Source organism: Heteronotia binoei, chromosome 11 (assembly GCF_032191835.1).
Source record: "Heteronotia binoei isolate CCM8104 ecotype False Entrance Well chromosome 11, APGP_CSIRO_Hbin_v1, whole genome shotgun sequence".
Lineage (NCBI taxonomy): Eukaryota > Metazoa > Chordata > Lepidosauria > Squamata > Gekkonidae > Heteronotia > Heteronotia binoei.
The window spans coordinates 76,777,597-76,804,357 of NC_083233.1; the positions used below are offsets into that span (position 1 = coordinate 76,777,597).

Sequence of the window (26,761 nt, forward strand, 5' to 3'; positions counted from 1 at the left end):
CCCCCCAAAACTCTAGAATTTAGACTCACACAATAAAAAATGTATTTAAAAAGAAAGTACTTATTTGTACAACTCTCAGTTAACTGATGGAATTTTCAGCCCCAAACTGTGCTGATGCTGACTGCTGGCTTTGGATGACTTTAAAAGGGAGCTAGACAAATTCATGGAAAAATAGGTCTGCACGCCAGAATCAGTAACTGCCTCCTTTATCTTTGGAGGCAGTGTATCTTTGAATGCCAGATGCTGAGGAGCAGGCGGGGAGGGGCATTCGGCTTTATGGGCCTTCCTGACAGCATATCTGCCGGAAACAGGAATACCAGATTAGGTAGTCTGATCCATCACAGCTGTTCCTTTGAAGCAGTAAGACTCTGTATTTGCACGCCCATCTCAGCTCATATTGACCGTTATTTACACACGACTCTCAGACTGATTGGATCAATGTATCCTGGTCATCAGTCTATTGCAGGGGTGGCCAAACGTGGTTAACGTAAGAGCCACATAAAAAAAAATGTCAGGTATTTGAGAGCTGCAGGACATGAACATCAGATGTTTGAGAGTCGCAAGACATGAATGTCAGATGTTTGAGAGCCACAAGATGGGGAGGGAAGGAGGGAGGAGAGGTGGAAAGAAAGCAACTTTAAATGCATTCTCCAAGCCAGCCAACAGGATGGTGGGGACTTTGAGAGCCACACGGTATGTGAGAAAGAGCCACATGTGACTCCCAAGCTGCCGTTTGACCACCCCTGGTCTAATGAATTGTCTTCTGTTGTTTTAGTCATTCTCAGCCACTGTAGTATCTCTGGTCCGTCATGGTAATGAGCAATGCTCAAAGGTTTGGGTGCCTTTTGATTATTAGAGATGCTGCCTCCCTCCAGCCATGCCTTAGATTACTTCTAAAACTCTCAAAAAATTTATAAGATATTTACTTGCTTGTGTGGAGGACTGCAGTTCAAAAAAATACAGGTCCCAAACCCTCTTGGGAATATTGAATTAGACATATTGGCGGGGGGGTGGTATCCAGCCATTATATTTCTTGAGACCAGGTACCCAGCATTCTGCAAGCTTGTACATCTTTGTGTATGAATAGTTAGTTGAAAAATTATGAATCACCGCAGCAGGGCCTGAAAAGCTAATAATGAGTCAAAAAGCTAAGAATGCCTTCCGTGCGTTTGGTACACAGCTTATTTCAAACCAATATACAAGCTATCTGTGTCAAGCTCGCGGGAGCAGTTCCGTTCTTGCCAGCCTCCTTGCTGAAAATGACAGTGTGGAAAATCAATTTTATATCCAATTCCCCCCCCACTTCCCTGAACAAAGAGTGTTCAATCTATATGGTAACTAGGAGGCCCCAATAAGGGGGAAAAAGGACATTCAAAATAAATGGAACTTTATATTGCTGTGGTGAAAACATTTCTCCGTGTGTTCTCTTTTCTGCTCCTTCAGTAAACCTTTAACATCATGGGCTCAAAAGCTCAAACAAACCCAGCAGAAAAGAGCAAACGCAGAAGAAGAAGAAGTGTATTCTGTGGATGGGAAAGAGCAAACAAAGACCCTAACTTTTGAGAATGTAAGTGATGTATTCTTCCTCCTCAAGTTGTTTCACAATAAACTTCCTGTTGTTTTCATTCAACACAAAAATTCAGTTTTGTCAGCCAAGATTCAAAGAGCTCCTTTTTTGTGTGCCCAGCAGCTTGTGGGTGTACTGTGGTATCTCTGGAGGTTTCCTCCCTGCTGAATGACACAGGTTCTCGCATCCCATATGCCTTGTCACAAACACGTTGTGAAACTGTGCTTCGTTTCAGAGGTGGTTTGCCAGGCAATGTAGGATGCTGCTGGTCCAGAACTGCAAGCCAGCCGCCAGCCCCCTTGGGCACACCAAACGATTCGCGTGGCCCTGTGTCTCCTGGCTGGCCACTCCATTCCTTGGCCAGCGGGATGATACGACCACTTCTGTATGTGCCTGTGAGGAGCCTTCCAGTAGATGTCAAAATGTTCTGAATTAGCCTCTCCTGTCTCTTACATCACGTGTCTTAATGCAAACATCTCGCCTATATGTAATTTTACGATCCCTGAGTCCAGCAAAAACCTATTTTACATATAATAAAGTGTATTGCTACAAACTCCCAACTGAAAATTATGCACTTGGTGGACAATTTGCAGAGATTTGGGACTCCTAAAAGTGCGATCCTCTGCGTGTGTTCCTGGAAGCAAGTGTTTCCGCGTTCAGTGAGGCCTAATGCGAGATAAGTGTGTGTGGTGTTGCGGACTTAATTGTTTCTTATAGGCATGATTTCCCTTAACCTGTTTTTTTTCTTGCATCGAAATACGCATTGTGTTATGCTTCCTTTTTTGGTTTGTGTATGGAAAGGATAATCCCGCTATGCTTTCAAAGCCACTTAACTGTGGCTTTTATTGCCACTTCCTATCGAAATGGGAATCTGATGTCGCTTTCTAAAATTAGCACGTTTTCAGCATAAGACGTTGCGCACTTTATTGCCGTCACTGGTCCCTTTAGAAAACTCTTAAAGGCCAACGTGATTTCAAGCCCAAGCGTCGTATGGCTCTCCCCATTTTGCTAAGTTGATATAGATACTGGAACTTCTACCTGAATGGAAGTGCCTACCGTGTAGGTAGAAGCAATGCTGAGAGTCAGTAAACCTGCTTTTATAAAGCACTGCATGGCTTTTGTTCTGCTTTTATTATTTTTTTTGGGTTCTTTGGAAATGTTGACTGCCCCCAGCCTTGCTGCTCTACCACAAGCTAGGCAGAGGGAGACGTGCCAGATGCTGTGACGATGTAGACGGTGATGATTTATTTTGTGCTGGAGGGCTTGTTCAGGTTGTTACAGTAGCAGTTCAAGACAATATATTCAGATATTTAAAACACTGCTCAGCATTTTATGCTTTGCAAGCGGGACCCCCACAAAGATGGCAGGGATCTCATCTCCCCCCCTCTACTATTTCCTCTTTCTGTTCTGTTAAAGCCCCCATAGCCTTGCCCCCTTTTCCTGTTTCGTTCCTTCTTTCGGAACCACCAGCCAATCTGCCTTTATCTGCTCACTTGTCTTCAGCTTTCCTTCCTTTTCTCCCCATGGAAGCCTCTAGCTGGGCAAATCGTGCCCTATTTGTGCTGTACCGGCTGCTGGGACAGATCCGGTTTTGCGGTGGGGAACCAGGGAGGACTTGCAGTGGCCACTTCATTGTTCCTTGTGTCCTCTTCACCACACTATTTCTTTTTTCCCTCATCCTGACAACCCCCCCCATCCACAACTTTTCCTGTTCTTTCTCTCCTTCCCACCCATCAATCAACTAACTTTTTCTCCACCGCTACATCTTTGTCTATTATTTATTTATCTATAATAAGGACACAAAGCGGGTTACATCCTTCTGCTTTCCTCTTTTATCCTCACATCGACCCTGTGAGGTAGGTTAGGCTAAGAATGTGTAACTGTCCCAAAGTCATCCAGCAAGCTTTAATGACAGAGTGAGGATTTGAACCTGGGTCTCCCAAAAATGAGTCTGGAACTCTAGCCACTACACCACACTGGCTCTCATGTGGTAGCTGTTGTTGAGCAGCAGCAAGCAGGTAGGCTTGGGTGAGGCAACCAAGTCTCCCATGGTATGAAGTCATTGGGTGGTTGCTGCCAGGCTTGGCAAAAGAGCCCTGCCCCCTGCGCTTTGCTGACAGAAAACAAGGCTTGAAGGCTGGCAATATTGTGTGGTTGTCTAGCAACAGCCACTGAGGGCATTTGTTTCTTAAAGGTAGAGGCGCTGGTTGTATTGTTTCAGGGAGATTTAACACACACACTTTATAATTTTTTAAGATTTCACATTCTTCAAATACGGGGAGTTTTTCAGGGTTGTAGAAAGATCTGTCTTTTCTTTTCATGCCTCTCATCTCTGGATTTAAGTTTTCACAGATAAGCCATGTTGAAAGATATATTTACTAATTTTGATTAAAGGATTTTAAAAGGTACTGGTAATAGTATGGTTTCCAGTGAAGGAATCTCTTTATGCAGTAAAAGGTTCACACCAATATTTTTATCAAAACAATTAGCTGTTTTCAGCATCCTTCATTTGCAATCAAAGCATTATCCATCAAAGCATCCTTCATTTGCAATCAAAGCAGAAGGAAAGCAAAGAGAGGGTTTGAAATATGTCGAGCCACTGGGGTGAAAGGCATTGACTTAGTTCTCTGTCTTTTGGATTAAAGGGTTGTTTTGTTTGGCAAGTTAATCCACTGCCTCAGGATAGAAATGAAGCGGTGTTTGCAAGAAGGGTCAGTTGGAGAGGCAGGGTAGTGTAGTGATTGGAGTATCAGGCTAGACCCAGGTTCAAATCACCACTTGGCCATGAAAGTTACTGATTGGGGCCACTCACTCTCTGTCAGCCTATAACCTACCTCACAGTATTCTTGTGGGGAGAAGTGAGAGCTGCTCGGAGCTTCTTTTAGGAAGAGTAGGATAAAAATATGACCGATAAAGTTTACCACTGCTTTTATGCCAATAACGATATGAAACTTAACTGACAGATAAAGTAGACAGAAGTAGGTAACAACAAGGGGAAGAACTGGGCATGGGCATAGGAGATAAAGGAATGGGAGATTGCATGCCATTGGTTTGGTTTCATAACATTTGAAAAGCTGTGTGTCAATCTCTATGCAATTGGCTGGGTTGTTTAACCTAGTGGCTGGTATTTACAGCTGACTGTTGTAATTGACTAATTAATTGCCATTTCAAAGTTTATTATCTCTCAGTATGATCTTTCTGGTTGGTGCACACTTGTTCTTTCTGCTGTCTGTTAGTTACACAACTTTGATTTGTTTGCTGACCTATACAACTTTGTTTCCCCTTTTGTGGAATTATAGACTAGTCCTTCCGCCGCCGCTCCACCATCTTCTACTTTTTACCTCAATCGACAAAATGGAAGCCAAAATTCTTTAGTGTCTGACATTTCAGGTATAGTTAATTACTACTACTTTATTTTTTTGCTTCCTATTTTCATGATAAAGAGTTACGTGCAAAAATAATGTGTGGAGACTGCCACGGTGTGCGTGTTCTTCTTGTCCACAGTGATGTCTTGTATATTTTGATAGCTTTTACCATGTATTTTTTTTATTTTTTTATTTTTTTATGATTTATATCCCGCCCTTTCCACGAAAGTGGCTCAGGGCAGCTCACAACAGATAGTCGAACATAAAATTAAACTAGCATTTAAATATATAAACATTTAAAACATTCAGAACATTTAAAACCTTAAACAGTACAACAATATGTATAGCAGGAATCTGGTAAAGCTACATTTAATATCCTATGTCAGTTTGGTGTAAGCTAGCCGGAAGAGGGTTGTCTTACAGGCCCTGCAGAACTGAATAAGGTCCCGCAGGGCCCTCACCTCCTCTGGCAGCTGGTTCCACCATGTAGGGGCCATAACAGAGAAGGCCCTGTCCCTAGTAGATTTTAGGCGGGCTTCTTTTGGCCAAGGGATAGCGAGAAGATTTTGAGTTCCCGATCTCAGTACTCTCTGGGGAACATGTGGGGAGAGACGGTCCTTCAGATAGGCAGGTCCCAGGCCATATAGGGCTTTAAAGGTGATGACCAGCACCTTGTACCGAAATCGGTAAGGCCCAGAGTCTCACTGCACTTGAGTGGGAAGGAGAACGGGTTGGTATTTAGGTACTTTCAAATCCTGCTGATTTCAGGGGGATCTGCAGCTCAGTCCTATGCATGCTTACTAGAAAGTGAAATCTCTAGATTCAGTGGGATTTCAGCAATCCACATGCCTTTGCAAGGCTTGGTAGGCGACTGTGGTTATAGTAGCCAGCAAATCCTGGGTTTCTTGCTCCTGCTTTCCAAAAGAGAACACTAAATACAAAAAGAGAACAGCAAATACCAAAAAAGACCAGTAAATACGAGCCAGTTTGGTGTAGTGATTAAGTGTGCGGATTCTTATCTGGGAGAAGCGAATTTGATTCCCTGCTCCTCCACTTGCACCTGCTGGAATGGCCTTGGGTCAGCCATAGTTCTTGCAGGAGTTGTCCTTGAAAGGGCAGCTGCTGTAAGAGCTCTCTCAGCTCCACCTACCTCTGTTGTGGGGGAGGAAGATAAAGGAGATTGTGAGCCACTCTGAGTCTCTTGATTCAGAGAGAAGGGCGGGGTATAAATCTGCAGTTGTCTTCTTCTTTTGTATCTTCTGCTTAGCAAGAGTTTTGCTCTTCTGCCGCTCAAGCCATCTCTCTTCTCTTATACTTACCAGCAATATAGACTGGACTTGCTGGAAAAGACACTAATGCTGGGAAGAAGGCAGCAGCAGAAGAGGAAGACCCAACAAGAGATGGGTTGACTCAGTGAAGGACTCGGTTTGCGAGACCGTGAGCAAGGCTGTTAACAATAGGCCTTTTGGGAGGTCATTAATTCACAGTGTGGCCATATGTCGGAAGCAACTTGATGGCACGTAGCAGTCACACATATCTGCTATGTTTGCAGTTTGCAGTTAATGCCACAAGCAGATTGAATGCAATTGCAAAGCCATGAACTGACTGAAATTCCTATCAGGCCCCAGAGCAACTGGCTGTCATCTACATCCTTCTCCCTCTTTCTTGCTTCCTTCTGCATCACAGCTTGCTTTGCTAGGCATGCTCAATCGCACAGGAGCTACAGAGCCAAACCTCTATTTTCTCCATTGGTTGAAGTTCCTCCCTTGGGGAGGAAGGGGGGGGGAAGAATAGCTTGCTTTGCCAGGCTCTCTCAATTGCACGGCAGAGCTACTGAGCCAAGCCTCTCTTCCTTCTATTGGCTGAGGCTCCCCCCCCCTGGTCCTCTTGGGAAGGAAGGAACAAGCCAGAGCTTTCTTTGCCCAGGTCCCTGGATCACATGGGAGAGATACAAAGAAAGCACCTTTAAGACCAACAAGTGCTAATGTTTTAAGCATATTTTAAGTTTTTTTAAATCTTTAATTGTGTTTGTGTCCTTTATAAAATTTATATCTCTGCTTCTTGGCATTGTATTTTATGATGCGCCCGGCCCGACAAGGTCTCATTTATGTCAGATCCAGCCCTCATAACAAAGGAGTTCGACACCTCTGTTTAGACTGCTTGCCAAATACATTGACTAGCAAATAATTCCAGTGGCTCAAAGGCACTGTTCTGCCTCTAATCTTACCTGCTTACGATAGTAGAAAAGGGGGGCAAAAAAAATCAGGCACAGATATTGTTAGACCAATACTTTGCTTTTCTAACAGTCATGATTAATTCAGCTATCTGAAAAAAGCTTGTTCTTCAATCCATTGAACTCACCTGCTTAAATCAGAAGATAGAGAAGATGGATTGAAATGGAGATTGTATTGATATACTGTTAAGTACCAATATTCTTATTACATTCTTGACTCTGGTTTCCCCAGAGTTCTCTGCAATATTAATATTACCTTTAGCCCTATTTTATGTCAGACCCTGTTGTTGTTAAAGCTCAGAAGCCTAATATTTCAGCCATGAGGATTTCATAAGGTGAATTTATGCTTGCAACATGAAAACTGGGGCGGGGGAAAACATGTCAGCTTCACGTTTCCTCTTAAAACAGAAATAACTTTGCAATTCTCTTCTTTCAGGACTGACGTACTGGAAACTAGATGAGAAGGAGATGTACCTCTCTTTGCCTGAGAACTTGGAGAATGAATTTAATATAAATCCAGCAATGGTGTCCCCAGAGCAGGTATCTTCTTGCTTTGTTTTGTGGACTGATAGAAACTGCTTCATCGCTCTTGGGGTTAATTATGCTGTTCGCATTGGTTGCAGTTCTTTTGCTGCTGATCATCCATTTCATTCAGAGTCTGAGGACCAGGGCTTCCTCATCTCAAATATGCTGTCTCCCCCCTATGTGTTTATGTGTAGGCTTTGGGTATCATATGCAGACTGCTAGATTTTGACTGTTTTATTACAATGATTTTCAAGGTATCTTCCTTTTAAGTGCCTTTTTTTTCAGGCTGAAAGGTGGGATCTCCTAACTTGGTCTCCTCATTGTGTTAGAATCGCCAGCTAATAAAGGGAAAATCACCCAGAAAATTGCTCCTAGCAAGAGTGGGCTTTTTGTTGTTGTTGTTTTCCGTGCTGGGCATTTATCTAGTGTTGTCAATTGCTAGGTATCAAACAGAAAGAATTGGTAGTTTCCACTAGAACAGGGGGTGGCCTAATGTAAGAGCAGCATAGAATAAATGTCAGATGTCTAAGAGCCACAAGCCATGAATGACAAATGTTTGAGAGCCGCAAGAAAGAGAGGGAGGGGAATAGGTGGAGGAAGGAGGGAGAGGTGGAAAGAAAGCAACTTTAACTTTAAATACGTTCTCCAAGCTGTTGGCTTGGCGAAGTGATTTAAAGAACAAATGCCTTGTGCATGCAGTAGCGGGGGGCTTCAAGAGCCACGCAGTATGTATGAAAGAGCCACATGTGGCTCCCTAGCTGTAGTTTGGCCACCCCTGCACTAGAAGAATAGAAGTCAACTGGGACAAGAGTTAAAGGGACAGGTCCAGACTGAGGAAAATGGCAGGAGAGATCAGACGAGCTGTTCCAAATGTGAGATCCAGAAGAGTAAGAATGAAGCTGAAATAAGTTGTGCTTGCTCAGAGAGACTTGGACATGGGGGATGGGGAGGAGAGAGGAATGAGATGCTAGAAGTGGCTGATGGACGTGGCAGGGAGTTGCCCAGAGGTTAGGTGCAAGATCACTTCCTTCTGTCTTCCTGGGAATGTCATGATTCATTTTAACTGAGAATCTTTATCTACAAAAGCTCTTGTGCCATCATTTTGTAGACAAATCTTTAATTCAGCATTGGCTGCTGCAAATAGTTCCTGTTCACGGGAGGGCTGGATGTTCTCTGAAGAGGTTCTGTTTTATACAACAGAACCTCCTCTGCAAACTAAAGCCAGTAATATAAAAACAGGGGAAAGATTCCTTCAAATGATTGCATTCTCGCTTCAGATAATAAATCAGAACAAGAGTGCTGAATCCCAGTATTGCTTCTGTGATTTACAATATTATTATGTTTTCCTAGCTAGTACTCCGATAAGCTTCAGTGCCTGAAAAGAGAATTACGACTTTACTCTTTTAAAAAGTAGAGTTGTTGTGTTTTGGGTAATCCACTTTCTCTTGGAGTGTTGTCCTTCTGTCAGTCTAATTCTGCCAGCCCCATTTCTCCTTGGATGACAGTGAAGTCCCATATTCCATTCAGTAGGTTTTTTGTGCATTGTGTACTAATGGCCTCATAGGCTGTCAGCGGGAACGGCAGTGGTAAGATTGAAGAGCCATTCACTTCGCTTCTGCCATGTGCTCGAGAGTGATTTCTGCCTCTCTTCCCTGGCTTTCTCAGAGAAGCAGCGCAAACACTTGTGTTGGAAAGCTTCATTCTCCAGGGTGACTTTTCAGCAGAATTTGATGGGAACATCTGGTGGAAGCTGTTCACTTATCCTTTACTTTTTATAACATTTTCAGAAGGAATGGTGGGTTCTCCTTCCTTGAAGGTTTTTAAACAGGCTAGACGGCCCTCTGGCAGCAATGAAGATCCTGTGAATTTAGGGGGAGGTGTTTGTGAGTTTCCTGCATTGTGCAGGGGGTTGGACTAGATGACCCTAGAGGTCCCTTCCAACTCTATGATTCTAATGAGAGGAAAGTTACTGCTCTGCGTGCTCCAAACTTGCTTAATGTAAGAGCCACAAAGAATAAATATCCGTTGTTTGAGAGCTGCAAGGAAGGAAGGAAGGCAAATAGATAGGGGGAGTAAGGGGGAGGTGGAAAGCAAGCTACTGGAGAGCCAGTTTGGTGTAGTGGTTAAGGGTGCAGACTCTTATCTGAGAGAACCGGGTTTGATTCCCCACTCTTCCATTTGCACCTGCTAGCATGGCCTTGGGTCAGCCACCTGGCAGAAGTACAGGACTTATAACTATCTTCTTCAATTAAAGTTGAATATTCCGGGGAAAGGGCCTGAAATATTTCTGAGGCAGCCACGCCCACTCCCCTCTCCCAAAGTTCTGCTTCGCAGAACTTCAGTGTGCCCAGACTTTTTTAACCACTTCAGTGCCAGGAGTGGCTCTGCACAAACATTTCCTTATTTATCCAGAGCAGTCACAATTGCCGAAGCCCTTTTAAATACACAGGTTTGAGTTAGAGGCACAGTGATCCTTCTTTCCCCCCCTGTGAATAATGGGAGCTGACTGGCACCTTTGCTGTGTAATAATGAGCTTCTGTTGTATGTCATGCTGTTTTGATTGTCATTTGTTTTTGGTGTGTGTGTGTTTTTTTTTTTTAAAGTCCTCTTCTGGTGATGAAGTGAAGCCGTCCTCCTTAAAAGAAATCTATCACAAGAAACAAAGGGAAAGGAATCGGCTTCCAGACTGGAGCTTTCCGCCTTCTCAGTCCACCCACCCTCCTGAGGTAAGGATCGGTGCTCGGAAGTCCTCGATGCTCCATCATACTTTGGACTGGGAGTCCCATTCCAGATTCCAAAACAGAGTCGGTTCTTCCCTTGAGATAGCCTGAGCAGCAGCTGTTTGCAGCAAACTGAATCATGCTGAACGCTGCACTAGTCGTGGTGGTAACTGATTGTCCTCTGGTCTCTCCTTTCCTGATAAGATCCAGCACGCTCGGCGAACGATGCTCATTTCATATATCTTGTGAATCCCGTCATCACTGCTGCCATCAGTTGCTTTATACATCCCCGTAGTTCGTTTGGTAAAAAGACAAAGTAGCCCAGAAACTCGTAGGCTTATGTAACTAGCCTGAATCTGCCTCCGTTACTGTTACGACTTATAGCTGAGTCCTTCCTCCTGCTGATCTCTTCTTCTGATATTAGAATAAAAAATTATTTTGTCAATACCGGGTGTTAGTTTTGGTTCCAGTCAGCAGCGTTTGTTTTGCAGATCCTGACGCTAGACCCGACGTTGCACATGAAGCCAGGCCAACAGAACCCCGGACTCCCCTCCCGCGGCTTTTACATGACCCCCGAGAAGGTTCCTTTTTCCCCAGACTCTATGGCGGATCCCGCTTTCTTCACGCATTCGGACACAGATTCGTTTTCGCGCACAAGTACTGTAACGTCGCCTGAGTCTGCCGGTTCTCCAAAATACGATTCTAATAGAGCTGCTTTGCAAGCGGATCCCTGGAACGGTTGTGCATTCCAGAACGAAGCCGAGGACACCAGCGGTTCTTATCCGGCGGCGTTTTCTCACCCCAGCCATGAGATATCAGACGCAGAAGATGAAGACAATTTAACTCTAACTCCATCTTCGGTTGCCCAGTCCCGGATTCTGTCTGGTGACAATAGTTTGGCAGGTTATGGCGTTCCAGTGACACGTCTGGAAGACCCTCTGATGTTGTCCAAGTAAGACCATCCCACATGGCTTTTCAAATAAGGATTGCTGTATTAAATAAAGGTAAAGGTAGTCCCCCCCCACCCCTTGCAAGAACTAAGAAGAAGATATTGGATTTATATCCCGCCCTCCACTCCGAAGAGTCTCAGAGCGGCTCACAATCTCCTTTCCCTTCCTCCCCCACAACAGACACCCTGTGAGGTGGGTGGGGCTGGAGAGGGCTTTCACAGCAGCTGCCCTTTCAAGGACAACCTCTGCCAGAGCTATGGCTAACCCAAAGCCATTCCAGCAGGTGCAAGTGGAGGAGTGGGGAATCAAACCCGGTTCTCCCAGATAAGAGAGCTATGGCTGACCCAAGGCCATGCTAGCAGGTGCAAGTGGAGGAGTGGGGAATCAAACCCAGTTCTCCCAGATAAGAGTCCTCACACTTAACCACTACACCAAACTGGCTCTCCGCACACTTAACCACTACACCAAACTAAGTCATTACCAACTCATGGGGTGATGTTACATCACGACATTTTCTTGGCAGACATTTTGCTACAGGGTGGTTTGCCATTGCCTTCCCCAGTCATCTACACTTTATCCCCCAGCAAGCCGAGCACTCATTTTACCTTGAAAGAAAAGGGCTATATTAAATAGCGCTACTTAAAAAGGACCAATTTGCTGTCCTTTCTCAAAGGTTATTTGCTGAATGTTTATGAAGACTGTAGGAACGTCACACGACTCAAGGTTGAGGATCTCGCACCAGTCTGTCCCGTCTGAGTGACAGTGGTTGCGTTGCTTTATTTTTATACATTCTACGGTACACAATCATTTACTAACAACATGCAGAATAAGGAGACTGATGTTTACCTGAGCTTGTTACCCCAAATGTGTGTTCCAGGAAGGAGGTGAAAGGGCAGAACATTCCGAGGCCCTCAGCATTCTTGCATAAGGGCAAAGTACACAGAGGCTTAAGGCTGCCTTCTAAGTTTATAGATGAAGTCGGATGAAGGTTGGCCAGGCCGTTGACCCTTCCTTCAGAAGACATTTATTATTAGGGTTTGTAGAATCTTTCGGGTTCAAGTGCCGTGTTCTACTGGAGAAAGTTTTTCTTCCAGACGTTTCGTTCTCAGCTGCGGAGAACATCCTCAGTGGCGTTGCAGTCAGAGCAGGCGTTCTGACCTTCTTGGCTGCTGTGCATTGAGTGAGGCCAGGGCTGCTGGAGAGCTGCTATTTCTAGGCTGGAGGGGGTGTGGTGAGAGGGCAATTGGTATGTGAATGTACCCATTCCAGGAAACAATGGGTACATTCACAAACCAATTGCCCTCTCACCACACCCCCTCCAGCCTAGAAATAGCAGCTCTCCAGCAGTCCTGGCCTCACTCAATGCACAGCAGCCAAGAAGGTCAGAACGCCTGCTCCGGCTGCAACGCCACTGAGGATGTTCTCCGCAGCTGAGAACGAAATGTCTGGAAGAAAAACTTTCTCCAGTAGAACACGGCACTTGAGCCCGAAAGATTCTACAAACCCTAATGATGATGCCAGCCGTGAAAACCTGAAATCTTTGATAACATTTATTATACCTTGTAAACAACTGTTTCTAGCTTTAAGGAATAAGAATTGGGGTTTTCCTCTTTGTTTAGGCCACAAATAATTAGCCAAAAATAAATGTGGGCAGGTGGGCTGGCAAAAAAAAAACGTTTGTAGGCTAGTAAGTTTTGAAGAGATAGTTTCAAGGCTTTGCCTGTCTTCTGAGGCCACATTGGCAGATACCAGCATGAGGTCCTGTCTAGACATGATGGGTGTGGACCAAGGGTCCCCAACCTTTGTGAGTTTGTGGGCACATTTGGAAACCCCGACACAGAGAGGTGGGAGCAAAATGACAAAAAATGCTGCCCCAAGGGGGGCAGAACCAACCACAAAACGTTAGGAAGTGAGGTTATGCATAACTCTCGTCATCACTCGTCACAATCAAGGTGGAAGCTCTGCTTAATGAGATGCCTTTTAATCTGCATGGCCAATCAGAAGCCCCACTGAGCACAAGCCCCATCTGATCCTGCCCGCTTTCTAAAAACACTTGGTGGGCAACAGGAAAGGTGCTCACAGGCACCATGCTGGAGACCCTTTAGTTAAACCATGGCCCGCCTCAGTCATCTATGGATTGCGTGGGATGTTTGGTTTGGGGGCTGCAAAATCCTGCCAGTGGCTCAGCGTCCCCAGACCTGGATTTCAGCAAAGGGACCTGCTGCCGTTGTGTCTGATTCAGCCGTCAAAAGTAGCTGTAGTCTTTCCTCTCCTGTTTGACAATCAGGGAAGTCAAAAGAATGCCTAGCACTGTGAGGGCTAAGCTGTTGTAAGTATCTGTAACTAGGGCTTTTTTTGTAGCAGGAGCTCCTCGGCATATTAGGCCACACGCCTCCGATGTAGCCAGTCCTCCAACAGCTTACAGGGTTCTTCGTACAGGGCCGACTGTAAGCTCCAGGAGGATTGGCTACATCAAGGGTGCGTGGCCTAATACTCAAAGGAGTTCCCGCTACAAACTCCCCCCCCCCTCCGTCTGTAACAAAGTCCCAACATAATTTTCAAGAAAGAAACACCTTAGGGAAACTGATGCTGAGTGCAGGAGCAAGAAGCGTTTAACCTTTCCCCCCACTGGCCACTTCTTTGTTTGGAATTGCCTCCTCCCAGCTGCTTCCCCCCATGCTTCTCATAGGATCCCACGTAAAATGTCAACTTCCGCAGGGAGGCTTTTGGGTTTGAATGTGTGTATAGTGCATCGCTCTTCCAAGCATTTGAATCCAAGGAAGGCTCACTTGAATCCCCTTTAGCTGGCAGAATGCCCTGAATGTAATAACTTGGTACTCTAAAGAGGGAAATATTGAATTTGTTTAAATCTTTGCTGCCTGGAGAAGGGAGCAAGATAGCAAAGAAGTAAGGAATGCACAGGAACAGCTGAAGTAGAAGAAGAAGAAGAAGATATTGGATTTATATCCCGCCCTCCACTCCAAAGAGTCTCAGAGCGGCTCACAATCTCCTTTCCCTTCCTCCCCCACAACAGACACCCTGTGAGGTGGGTGGGGCTGGAGAGGGCTCTCCCAGCAGCTGCCCTTTCAGGGACGACCTCTGCCAGAGCTATGGCTGACCCAAGGCCATGCTAGCAGGTGCAAGTGGAGGAGTGGGGAATCAAACCCGGTTCTCCCATATAAGAGTCCGCACACTTAACCACTACACCAAATAAACTGTGCAAGCCAATATTCAAATTGTTGAAATAGACACAATTGATCAATTTTTGCAATAAAAAAGGCCAACGCCATGCTGGGAATTATTAGGAAGGGGATTGAAAACAAATCAGCCAGTATCATAGTGCCCCTGTATAAATCGATGGTGCGGTCTCATTTGGAGTACTGTGTGCAGTTCTGGTCGCCGCACCTCAAAAAGGATATTGTAGCATTGGAGAAAGTCCAGAAAAGGGCAACTAGAATGATTAAAGGGCTGGAACACTTTCCCTATGAAGAAAGGTTGAAACGCTTGGGGCTCTTTAGCTTGGAGAAACGTCGCCTGCGGGGTGACATGATAGAGGTTTACAAGATAATGCATGGGATGGAGAAAGTAGAGAAAGAAGTACTTTTCTCCCTTTCTCACAATACAAGAACTCGTGGGCATTCGATGAAATTGCTGAGCAGACAGGTTAAAACGGATAAAAGGAAGTACTTCACCCAAAGGGTGATTAACATGTGGAATTCACTGCCACAGGAGGTGGTGGCGGCCACAAGCATAGCCACCTTCAAGAGGGGTTTAGATAAAAATAGGGAGCAGAGGTCCATCAGTGGCTATTAGCCACAGTGTTTGTGTGTGTGTGTATACATACACATATATAAAAAAATTGCCACTGTGTGACACAGAATGTTGGACTGGATGGGCCATTGGCCTGATCTAACATGGCTTCTCATATGTTCTTATCATAGAAAGTCATATAAAATAGAATTCACACCATACAATCAATCCAAGGAAGGCTCAGTTGAATCCCCTTGAGCTGGCAGAATGCCCTGAATATAATAGCTTGATACTCCAACGAGGGAAATATTTGAATTTGTTTAAATCTTGTTGCCTGGAGAAGGCAGCAGCCATGTTGTACATTAAGAAGTACGTCCTGTTCTTGTTGCAGCTTTCAGTCTCACTCTGTGTGTTGTTCCTGGGTATACATAGAAGATCCTAATTAGAGGTCCTTCAAATGTTCCTTGTACTGTTGACGTCTTATATGTCCTGCATGTAATAACACAAAGGAAAGAAATAAATGTTTGACTTGTAAGCAAACATTTTTGCATGAAGATGCTCAGACAGAAAGACTTGGGTAATAGGAACTGTAGAAATTCCTTTTTGCTCTATATTGACAGTGGGTTATACTGGGATCACATTCAACATGCCTGCTTCAAAGCACTGCATTGGAACATCCAAAAGCTTGAAAGTTTGCTGTGGGTTTTGACTTCCTTTCCTTGAACAGACCCACAACACCACACTCAGGTGCCAGCACATAAACTGCCATTGAAACACTGCATCCCGGCATCTCTGGTTGAAAGGACCAGGCAGCAGGTGGTGTGAAAGACGTCCGCCTGAGACCCTGGAGAGCCGCTGCAGTCTGAGCAGCGAATACTGGCCTTGATAGACCAATGGTCGGATTCAGTATAAGGCAGCTTCATATGTGCTCATGTGCAGCTCAGTGGCAGAGCATCTATTTGGCATGAGGTTCAACCACGGCATCTCCAGTTAGAAAGGATCAGGCAGAACCAGTTTGGTGTAGTGGTTCAGTGTGTGGACTCTATCTGGGAGAGCCGAGTTTGATTCCCCACTTCTCCACTCGCAGCTGCTGGAATGGCCTTGGGTTATCCATAGCTATCGCAGGAGTTGTCCTTGAAAAGGCAGCTGCTGGGAGAGCCCTCTCAGCCCCACCCACCTCACAGGGTGTCTGTTGTGGGGGGGGGGAAGGTAAAGGAGATTGTAAGCCGCTCGGAGTCTCTGATTTAGAGAGAAGGGTGGGATATAAATCTGCAGTCTTCTTCCTCTTCCTCCAGTCTGATCAGACAATACCGATCTTCAAGAAATCCCAGCCCACATGCCCAGCTTTCTCACGCATTTCTTCGGATCCTGACCCGGATTCTTGTGCATAAAATGCCATGGCAACAATCTTTGACTTCTAAGTCAATAGTCTGATTTTAATGGAGGTCCCTCACTGTTGGTGTTGAAACAAATGCCAGTTTGGTTGTGTTCTGCCTCACAACTATGGCCATCCAGTAGAGCACTGGGGGAGGGGTCAGTATGACGTGTTTTTAATTTCCAAAACAGGATCAAGCAGAATCTGAGGGAGAAGCACGCCCGCCACATCGCTGATCTACGGGCTTATTATGACTCAGAAATTCAAAGCTTGAAGCAGCAGCTGGAGGCAAGCCATAAACTCCCATCTGAAGACTTGAAGGAAATTAATCAAAGTCTCGCTGACAGGTAATACTGGGGGAGCTCAGAACAGTATGCATATTATTTTCCCATCTTTCTCTTTTAAAAAAAAAAGAAAAAAAAGCTGTTGACTTGAAACCGCCCTTATTATAGATCACCGGCTTCAAGTTTTGGAGAAGCTGGATGCATACAAACGGCTGCTTCAAAAAGTTGCAAACCCTTGCCGTGAAACTGACATGCCGGTTAGCAGGGGAAGGGTTTTCCATTTGAAATTTGTAGACTGGGCTGTTTCCTCCCCCAAAGAGCAGAGTTTCTTACAAATGCGCACACACACACACACAAAGCACCATATCTTATATGTGTTTTCAGCTTTGCCCTAACTCTAGAAGCTTTGCAAGTTCCGTGTTGTGCTATCCAGACACAGCCGTGTTCCCTCATCTCCATGGATATAGACCCAGATGTGAAGCCACGTTAGCCTGTCTGTAGCAGTAGAAAAGAGCAAGAGTCCAGGAGGCACCTTCAAAGTTAACAAAATTGGACTCAGGAAGGGTCCTCCCCTGCCACAAATTCAGTTAGTCTTTAAGGTACTGCTGCAGTGGCCCCCCCCAACCTTTTTGGCACCAGGGACAAGTTTTTGTGAAAGACAATTTTTGCACGGACCAGTGGGGGTTGGGGTGCAGGGGTTTTTTGCTGCCCCAGGCTGCCCCTAAGCCCACCCCCCATTCCTGCCTCCCCCCCACCCCCCCATGAGGGTCTTTAAATGCCAGATGAAGCGAGGGCCTTGCAGAACCTTGTGTGGTTCTGCAGGGCCTGCAAGACTGTCCTCTTCCGGCTGGCATTCAATTGACTCTGCACCGGTATTTAAGAGAAGTAGAAGAAGGCCGTCGGCGGCGGAATACTTAGTATTCTGTTTTAACTGTTTTAATCATCGTATATCTTATTTTATTGTCGAATGTGTAATTTTAACACTCATTAATTTAATTGTTTGTGGGATCTTACGTTGCGAGCCGCCCTGAGCCTGCTTCGGCGGGGAGGGCCGGGATATAAATCAAATCAAATAAATAAAAATAAATACAATTAAATAAGGAGTAGGCGAAAGGCTCTGCCTCACTCCACGGCCCAGTCGCTAACAGGCCATGGGCTTGCACCGGTCCGCGGCCTGGGGGTCGGGGACCCCTGTGCTACTGAACTCTTGCTCTTTTCTACTCCTAAAGGATAGACGCAGCGGACTCCTGGAAACCAGCATTCAAGTCTGGGTTCCAATTGCTTGGTCCAATTTTTTTTCCCTATTTGTGTTCATCCAAGAATTATTGTTGAAGCCGTCCTGGTAACTTTCCGTTACAGTTTTTGGCCTCTCTCTAATAGGGCAAATTAAATAACGTAACAAAGGATTCCAGAATCGTTTTCTAATGCTTTTTATGCCTTTTTTTTTAGATGTGACCAATTACAGGTGACCTTGAACGATGCTAATCATCGCATGCGAGCCCTTGAAAATAAGAATAACGCTTTGGAGACGGAAGTGGTAGGTGCCCCGCAAGCAGTTTAGTACAGAGAACAGTTCTTTAGCAAGAAGGTGCAAGTCTGATCTGTCCGTCAGAGCAGTATGTTTTGGGGCTTTGTGTGCGTGTTTTGTGTGTGTTTATACGTGCGTGTTTGTGTGACTGCAGCTGGAACGCATGGCGACCTCTGGTGACTGACCCCTGCTGAGGGCCTTGGAAGCTATTCTGGGAGGTGGGTGAATAAAGCTTGCCCCTGTCCTCCTAACTGCTTGTATTCTAAGGAGGTCTCCCATCCAGGTACTTGCCAGAGCTGGCCCTGGTTAGCTTCCGAGATCTGATGAGATCGGGCTTGCCTGCGCAATCTGGTTCTGGGCCAACAGAGCCAGTCTGGTGTAATGGTTAAGTGTGCGGACTCTTATCTGGGAGAACCGGGTAGGATTCCCCACTCCTACACATGCTGCTGCTGGAATGGCCTTGGGTTATTCCAACCAAGAATAACCTTTGAAAACCAGCATCCAAGCTCTCACGGAGTTTGTCCTTGAAAGGGCAGCTTCTGGGAGAGCTCTCTCAGTCCCACCTACCCCACAGGGTGTCTGTTGTGGGGGAGGAAGATAAAGGAGATTGTGGGCCACTCTGAGACTCTGTCCTTGAAAGGGCAGCTTCTGAGAGAGCTCTCTCAGCCCCACCTACCTCACAGGGTGTCTGTTGTGGGGGAAGAAGATTAAGGAGATTGTGAGCCGCTCTGAGACTCAGATTCAGAGAGAAGGGCAGGGTATAAATCTACCGTCGTCTTCTTGTATGTTGATGCCGATATGCAGAGTCGTGATTTGGCATGGATCATTTCATAGGGCTTGAAAGGTGGAGCTGTTCCACCAGGCCTTCAACGGAAGCAGCAGGCATCCATACGAAATCGATATTGACCTCCCTTGTCGTAGCATGCTGACATATCCAAAGTGTGCTGAAATGTGCTGAAGTGCCCATTTCACGGCCCAGTTATGACATGGTGTCATTCGATTCGTCTGCCAGCTGTAAATGTTGCGAACTCTTTCTGTCTCCTGTTTGTGACTGTGAGGTCAACTGTTTTAACGCTTGCTTTTATTGATTTCACTGCCTTCGTTTTAACTGTTTGATGATGTCGTAATTCGCCCTGAGCCTGCTTGCTGGGTAGAGTGGAATGTGAATCTCCTAAATGAATAACAAGAGCAGATGCTATCTGTGAGAGACCTTTGTTTCTCCGAACGCTCCTTGGTTTTCCCCACCGGAAGACTTTTGTAGGTGGTTTGGTTCCTGTCCCACTTAAAAAGTACTTAATCTTCCAAGCAAGAATAAGCATGGGAAATGTTTCGGTAGTTGGGTTTACTTGAAAGCATTACACAGCTTTATGGCGCTCCCTGGAAATTTGCTCCCAGTTATGCTTTCCAAGTGAGCATCCGTTCGGTGCGTGCTCGTACGACCCTCGGCCTCCTTGTGTTTCAGACAGACTGGAGGGAGCGCTTCTCCATTGTCAGCGGCACAGCCATGGCCTTGCGGGAGCAGGTTGAAGAGGCGCGCGCCAGCAGCAAAGAAAAAGACAACACTCTCAGCCGTCTGAAGAGGAGGCTCAAGGACCTGGAAGAAGCATTTGAAAAAGCCTACAAGCTGTCAGATAACAGAGAGGCCAGGCTCAGGGAAGAAAATAAAATGTTTCAAAACGTAAGTCAGAAAGCACAGGATCTCGTTGAATGCCGGCTGGAGTTTGGAATGAGTTCAGCAGAATGCTCTCTTTGCCGCTGCAGAGCAGAATGCCGTTGTTGTCTGGCTGCTGCACAGAGAGGATCTTCCCAGAAGCTTGGTAATAGGGCCTTTTTATGGGCCTTGGAGGCCTGGCTGGTCCTTTAGTTTAGATTTCAGCATGCTAAAACAGAAGCACCTTTGTAGGAGGCGATCTTTGAAGAAAGAACAGTATTGAGTCCTGTAGGCATTATGGGGAAAGGATTGTTCTGTTCTGTTGAACGAACTCCAGATGGCTAGGTATTGGTTTTCAGCAGGAGGAGACAAAATCTCTGGTGTCTCTGCCTACTCAGTTTACTTTTTGTCCCCGTCAATTAAATCGATGTGTTGCCCGGGCTCACCCTGAAGATTTCAGCTTAGGTGATAGTTTCCTAAAATAATTCTAGGCTTCTTTCTCCAAGAGGTATTTTTGGTCAAAACATCCTCCATGAGCAGTAGAAACGTTGAAACGCAGCCTCCTCTCCTCCAATAGGAGCACACTAAAGCAGGCGAAAAACATTGGAAATATTAAACAGGAAGTTACCTGGAAAAATGAAGTGTTCCAACAGTTTGGAATCCTTGTTTTAAATAGGTACCTCAAGCAAGTGAGCAAAGCTGCATGTGGCAGGGTGGAGGAAAAGTGTTTCTGGGAAGGGTGTTTCACAAATGGGGTGCCACCACACTTCCTCTGTATTTGTTTACACACATGAGGCTGCCTTATGTGAGTCAGATCACCATAAGAACATAAGAACCTAAGAGAAGCCATGTCGGATCAGGCCAACACAGTGGCCAAAATATACACACACACACACACATACACTGTGGCTAATATCCACTGATGGACCTCTGCTCCATATTTTTATCTAACCCCCTCCATCAGTGTCGGTGTTGTGTACTCAGACCAGCAGCAGATCTCCAGGGTGACAGGCAGAGGTCTTTCACATCACCTACTGCCTGGTCCTTTAACTGGAGATGCCGGGGATTGAGCCTGAGACCTTCTGCATACTAAGCAGCTGCTCTTCCACTGAGCCACGGCCCCTCCCCAAAATGGTGGTCATTGTAGCATCTGCTGTAATCTGTTTACACATCCCATCAATAATGCAAAAACTCAGCCTATTTGAAGGCTTGCCATTGATTCTGGGAGGGTGAGAATTTTGTCTGAACGCCTGATCCTGTGCCTTATAAATTGTATGCATTTTCACTATACCTTTCTGATGCAAGTATATATCCAGTTGTTTGAAGAATCAGGTGCGAGGGAATGGTTTAACTATTGTTGGCCTTAAGACCAGTACTTTTGATACTTAGGAGGATGATCTTTTACATGTATTAGGGCAGGGATTCCCAGTGTGATGCCCATGGGGTGCCATGGCGCCAAACAAAACTTTTTCTGGCACCCTCCCAAGTATTTTTAGAAAGTGGGCAGGGCCAGGCAGGGCTTGTGCCCAGCAGGGCTTCCAATTGGCTGCGCAGATTAAAAGACATCCTGTTAAATGGAGTTACTGCCTTAAATACCAAAGAGTTGCTATATGAGAGTTATGCATAATCTTGACCCCCTGTGGTCAGCTCTACTCCGCAGTGGCAGCCATTTTGTTCACCACCCTGCGTCAGAATTCCCAAGTTGCCTGCAGGCTCAAAAAGGGTGGGGACCCCTGCTTTAGTGACTTGTTATCTAGGACAGGCAATATGGTCTCAGAACTGCGATAGCCTCTTGCAGACTTTGTGGGATTTGAAATCTTGGTGCAATGTGTCCACGCACACATGTAGCTGGTTCGATACATGCTAAAATGCTGTTGTAAATTGATTTTTATGTCAGTGTTAAAAACAATGTCAAGATTGACTACAAAATGATCTTTCTTTTTAGCTTTTAGGGGAATACGAGTCCCTTGGGAAGGAACATGAAAGAGTGAAGGTAAGAGGACACCCCTCCCCCCACCTGGGTGCTAAAATGTGGTATTGAGAGGCATTAGAATGGGGCAGACCAAAAACAGAACAGCTTGGAGGGTCAGAGCCCTATGCTTTTAAGGCTGGAAGTTTTGTAGTGTCAGTTGAGAGAAACTGATGTGTGAAGCTGGGCGACAAAGTGTACAATTTGTTAACTTTTTCAAAAATAAATCATTGTTGTCTGGATAACCTAACTGGATCAGGAGCAGCGATACCCTGAAGTCACTAATCTAGCCATTTAAATTGAAATTTTGTCACCTGCTGGCCTAGACCATGTGAATTCTAGTGTAGCGCAAGCAAAAGACCTGAAGCCCACAAAGCACGTGCTCCACCAAAGCTGTCCAGAGGCAGGGAATCCTTGTTTAAATAGGTGCCTCAAGCAAGCGAGCGAAGCTGCATGTGGCAGGGTGGAGGGAAAAAGCTGAGGCTGCCCGCCAGTTGGATATAAAGAAATCCTTCTTGACTCATTATTGGTCACTGATGAAGGGATCTTTAACCATTGAACGCTCATACTCCAAATCTCTTGTGGATTTGTCAGGACTCGAATCTAGCTCTTCTACTGCAGGCAAACACAGCCTGCCCTCTGAAATTACTAATGACGTAAAACCCATCCACTGATTTTTCACAAGTAATATTAATTAATTATATTATATTATATTTGTATCCCACCCTCTCCTGACGGGCTCAGGGTGGCTAACATCAATTAAAACAACATAAAATTACATTATTACAATAAAATCACAATAAGTTATTAAAACACCTCAAACGTATACAGTTTTAATCCCTAGATGGCATTATTATTACTTCTTGATTAGCACTGTTTGCTGTGATGTTATTGAGCACCTTGCATTTCTGTTTGGGTGAGATTAAGATATTCATGCTGCGGGGTGGTGAGATACTGGACGCCTCCATTAGATGTTAAAAGCCCGTTTAAACAGTTCTGTCTTGCAGGCCCTGCGGAATTGTGGCAAGTCCCGCAGGGCCCTGATGTTTTCAGGGAGAGCATTCCGAAGGGTAGGGACTGCCACCGAAAAGGCACTTGCCCTGGTGGTGGACAACCAAGCGTCCTTTGGCTCGGGGATTGTTAAGAGATTTTGTGAGCTTGATCGTAGTGCTCTCTTGAGTCTAATTGTCGCACACTCTAATATGGACATATGAAGCTGCCTTCTACTGAATCAGACCCTCAGTCCATCAAAGTCAGTATTGTCTACTCAGACTGGCAGCGGCTCTCCAGAGTCTCAAGCTGAGGTTTTTCATGCCTATTTGCCTGGGCCCTTTCTAGTTGGAGATGCCAGGGATTGAACCTAGGACCTTCTGCTTACCAAGCAGATGCTCTAACCACTGAGCCACCGTCCCTTCCATAATAGTCACATTGGATCGATAGCCAGCTAACATGGAAGATCTTCCCTGTAATCTTTCCAGGAGTGCAAGAGCCCAGTTCTGTGCCAGTCCTGGCCCCTCCTGATGGCACCTGTTTTTTGGGTGGGAGTGGGGGCACTGTGTGACAGAGTGCTGGACTGGATGGGCCATTGGCCTGATCCAGCATGGCTTCTATCATGTTCTTATGTCTATTTAACACCTCCTGTGAACTTAATGTCCTTTTTTCCCCCTTCCCCCAGGACACGTTAAATATAACCGAGAATAAACTGCTCGATGCACATGCTCAGATCTCCGATTTGAAAAGGTAAATGTGCCATTTAAGAGTGCTTTGAGATTTTAGAGAGCATAAAACTGCTCTGTTATGCAGCTTTGCAAAGGTAGATTACTAACATACTTTTGCCTGGAACAGGTGGTGACTTGACAGTGTTATTTGATTGGTGGGAACATAAATCTCAAATGGACAAATTACTTTACATAACCTGATTTGATTCATAACAGTTCCCCAGCAGTCTTGCGTTTCCTGGTGCTGTTGGTGAAGAAGTGGTGATATAGCAGGACCACGCAGCGATACCTGGGCATTAACAACAGCCCAGCACTGAGTCAGACCTTAACGGAGGACTGAAAGTTGTTGGGTCAAACTTCTGCTCTCTGAGGAAGCTTTCTTCCCATGATCAGGGCTTTTTTTTATAGCAGGAACGCCTTTGCATATTAGGCCACCCACCCCTGATGTAGCCAATCCTCCTGGAGCTTATAATAGGCCCTGTACGAAGAGCCCTGTAAGCTCCAAGAGGATTGGCTACATCAGGGGGTGTGGCCTAATCAGGGCTTTTTTGTAGAAGGAATTCCTTTGCCTATTAGGCCACCCACCCCTGATGTAGCCAATCGTCCTGGAGCTTATAGTAGGCCCTGTACGAAGAGCCCTGTAAGCTCCAAGAGGATTGGCTACATCAGGAGGTGTGGCCTAATCAGGGCTTTTTCTGTAGCAGGAACTCCTTTGCATATTAGGCCACACACCCCTGATGTAGCCAATCCTCCTGGAGCTTACAGCAGGCCCTGTACGAAGAGCCCTGTAAGCTCCAAGAGGATTGGCTACATCAGGAGGTGTGGCCTAATCAGGGCTTTTTTTGTAGCAGGAACTCCTTTGCATATTAGGCCACACACCCCTGATGTATCCAATCCTGGAGCTTACAGCAGGCCCTGTACTAAGAGCCCTGTAAGCTCCAAGAGGATTGGCTACATCAGGAGGTGTGGCCTAATCAGGGCTTTTTTTGTAGCAGGAACTCCTTTGCATATTAGGCCACACACCCCTGATGTAGCCAATCCTCCTGGAGCTTACAGCAGGCCCTGTACGAAGAGCCCTATAAGCTCCAAGAGGATTGGCTACATCAGGGGGTGTGGCCTAATCAGGGCTTTTTTGTATTAGGAACTCCTTTGCATATTAGGCCACCCACCCCTGATGTAGCCAATCGTCCTGGAGCTTATAGTAGGCCATGTACGAAGAGCCCTGTAAGCTCCAAGAGGATTGGCTACATCAGGGATGTGTGGCCTAATATGTAAAGGAGTTCCTACTGCAAAAAAACCCACAAAACCCTGTCCATGATTATACTTCTGAGCAATGCCATCGGCATATTTACATGGCAGAGAAATTAAATCTCAGTAGACCAGAGTTGCCCTGACCTCACATGGCCCAGGCTAGCCCAGTCTCATCGGATTTTGGAAACTAACCACGGCCAGTCCTGATTAGTATTTGGATGGGAGGCCAACAAGGAGGTCAGGGTCTCGGCCTCTTGCCTTGAAAAACCCTACAAGGTCTCCAGAAGTCAGCTGTGACTTGATGGCACTTTCTACCGCCAGACCAATATTATTATAGAAAGGGCTGAGAACAGAACTCGTAACATCTTCTGCCACCCTCTCTGAAGGGATCCCAGACACAGGTTTTTACCAGGCCTGGTTAGGAGTGTGTTTGAGCTGCTAGATTTTGAAAAGTTTTATTACCTTCCTGGTTTAGGATAAAAATGACACCCACAAGACATGCTTCTTGCGGTAGCAGCTAGGAAAACCAGAAGCTGTTGCTGTTTGTCACTCAGACGTGCCATAACAAGCTTGCTCAGTATATTTTTAGAGGCTCCATGTCCATTGTGGTCTGTAAATGTACCAATGTAGCTAATTTGGGGCATATTGTGTGAATATGGAAAACTTGGCACCTATAAGGAATGTTGTTCTGCAGTGACCTCTGGTTTTAAAGCAAACGAATAGAACTGAGCTACCCTGTTGGAGTTGTCAAATCAAACCTATTTTAAATAGTTTCTGCAACATCATCTCTCTCTCTCTCTCTCTTTGCTTTAGAACAGTCTCGAAACTGGAAGCTCAGATCAAGCAGCTGGAACACGAGAACCTGCAAAAAATTCGGCACCTTGCGGATAGTCACTTGACGGCACCCTCTGCCAAGTAAGTGAACACACGAACCCTTGAACCTTTAAAAGGTGTTTGCTAGTCAGCATTATTGCATGCAGAAGAGCAACTACAGTGTTCGGAAACAACCAGCCACTTTCTCTGTGCTTCTGGAAGAAGAATCCAAGTTCTGGTCGGCTGCTGTTATGTAGGGTGACGCCTGCTTTGGGTGGTGAGAACGACTCCAGATGCTTATGCTGTAACTTGATGGCAGTCAGGTTAAAACGGCTGAGCCGTCAGGTTAAAACGGATAAAAGGAAGTGCTTCTTCACCCAAAGGGTGATTAACGTGTGGAATTCACTGCCACAGGAGGTGGCGGCTGCTACAAGCATAGCCAGCTTTAAGAGGGGATTGGATAAAAATATGGAGCAGAGGTCCATCAGTGGCTATTAGCCACAGTGTGCATGTGTGTGTGTGTGTATACACACACATATATTGGCCACTGTGTGACACAGAGTGTTGGACTGGATGGGCCATTGGCCTGATCCAACATGGCTTCTCTTATGTTCTTATGACATCTCAACTGAGTGTGTGTGTGAGAGAGAGAGGTGCTGTTGAGTCATGTCCAACTTAAGCTGTCCTTGTGAATTAATGTCTTCCAAAACATCCTATCATTAACTGCTGTATCTCAGGACTTGCAAACTGAGGGGCATGGCTTACTTGATGGAGTCAGTCCATCTCTGGGGCTGTGATGCTCGGTATTCTTGGTGGTTGGGGAGCAACAGTGGGAGGACTTCTGGAATTATGGCCCTACTGGTGGACCTCCTGATGGCACATGGGTTTTGGCCACTGGATGACACAGAGTATTTGACTAGATAAGCCACAGGCCTGATCCGTTATGGCTTCTCTTATGGTCTTATGTCAGGGGCAGTGATGTGTATTCTTGGTGTTTGGGGGGCAACAGTGGGAGGGCTTCCGGAGTCCTGGCTCCCCCAGTGGACTTCCTGACGGCACCTG

The 26,761-nt window shown here is 45.8% G+C and overlaps 1 protein-coding gene across 1 annotated transcript in view; it reads left to right on the plus strand.

The window, feature by feature from the left end:
- MPHOSPH9 (M-phase phosphoprotein 9) overlaps positions 1 to 26,761 on the plus strand; it is a 61,818-nt gene that overhangs the window by 18,149 nt on the left and 16,908 nt on the right. The window contains exons 6-16 of the mRNA XM_060249197.1: positions 1,444 to 1,567; positions 4,867 to 4,957; positions 7,602 to 7,705; positions 10,294 to 10,416; positions 10,902 to 11,362; positions 16,677 to 16,832; positions 18,219 to 18,306; positions 19,760 to 19,975; positions 21,894 to 21,941; positions 23,593 to 23,657; positions 25,700 to 25,801. Coding sequence (XP_060105180.1) covers positions 1,444 to 1,567; positions 4,867 to 4,957; positions 7,602 to 7,705; positions 10,294 to 10,416; positions 10,902 to 11,362; positions 16,677 to 16,832; positions 18,219 to 18,306; positions 19,760 to 19,975; positions 21,894 to 21,941; positions 23,593 to 23,657; positions 25,700 to 25,801 — 1,578 coding nt within the window. The remainder of the gene's footprint in view (positions 1 to 1,443; positions 1,568 to 4,866; positions 4,958 to 7,601; positions 7,706 to 10,293; positions 10,417 to 10,901; positions 11,363 to 16,676; positions 16,833 to 18,218; positions 18,307 to 19,759; positions 19,976 to 21,893; positions 21,942 to 23,592; positions 23,658 to 25,699; positions 25,802 to 26,761) is intronic.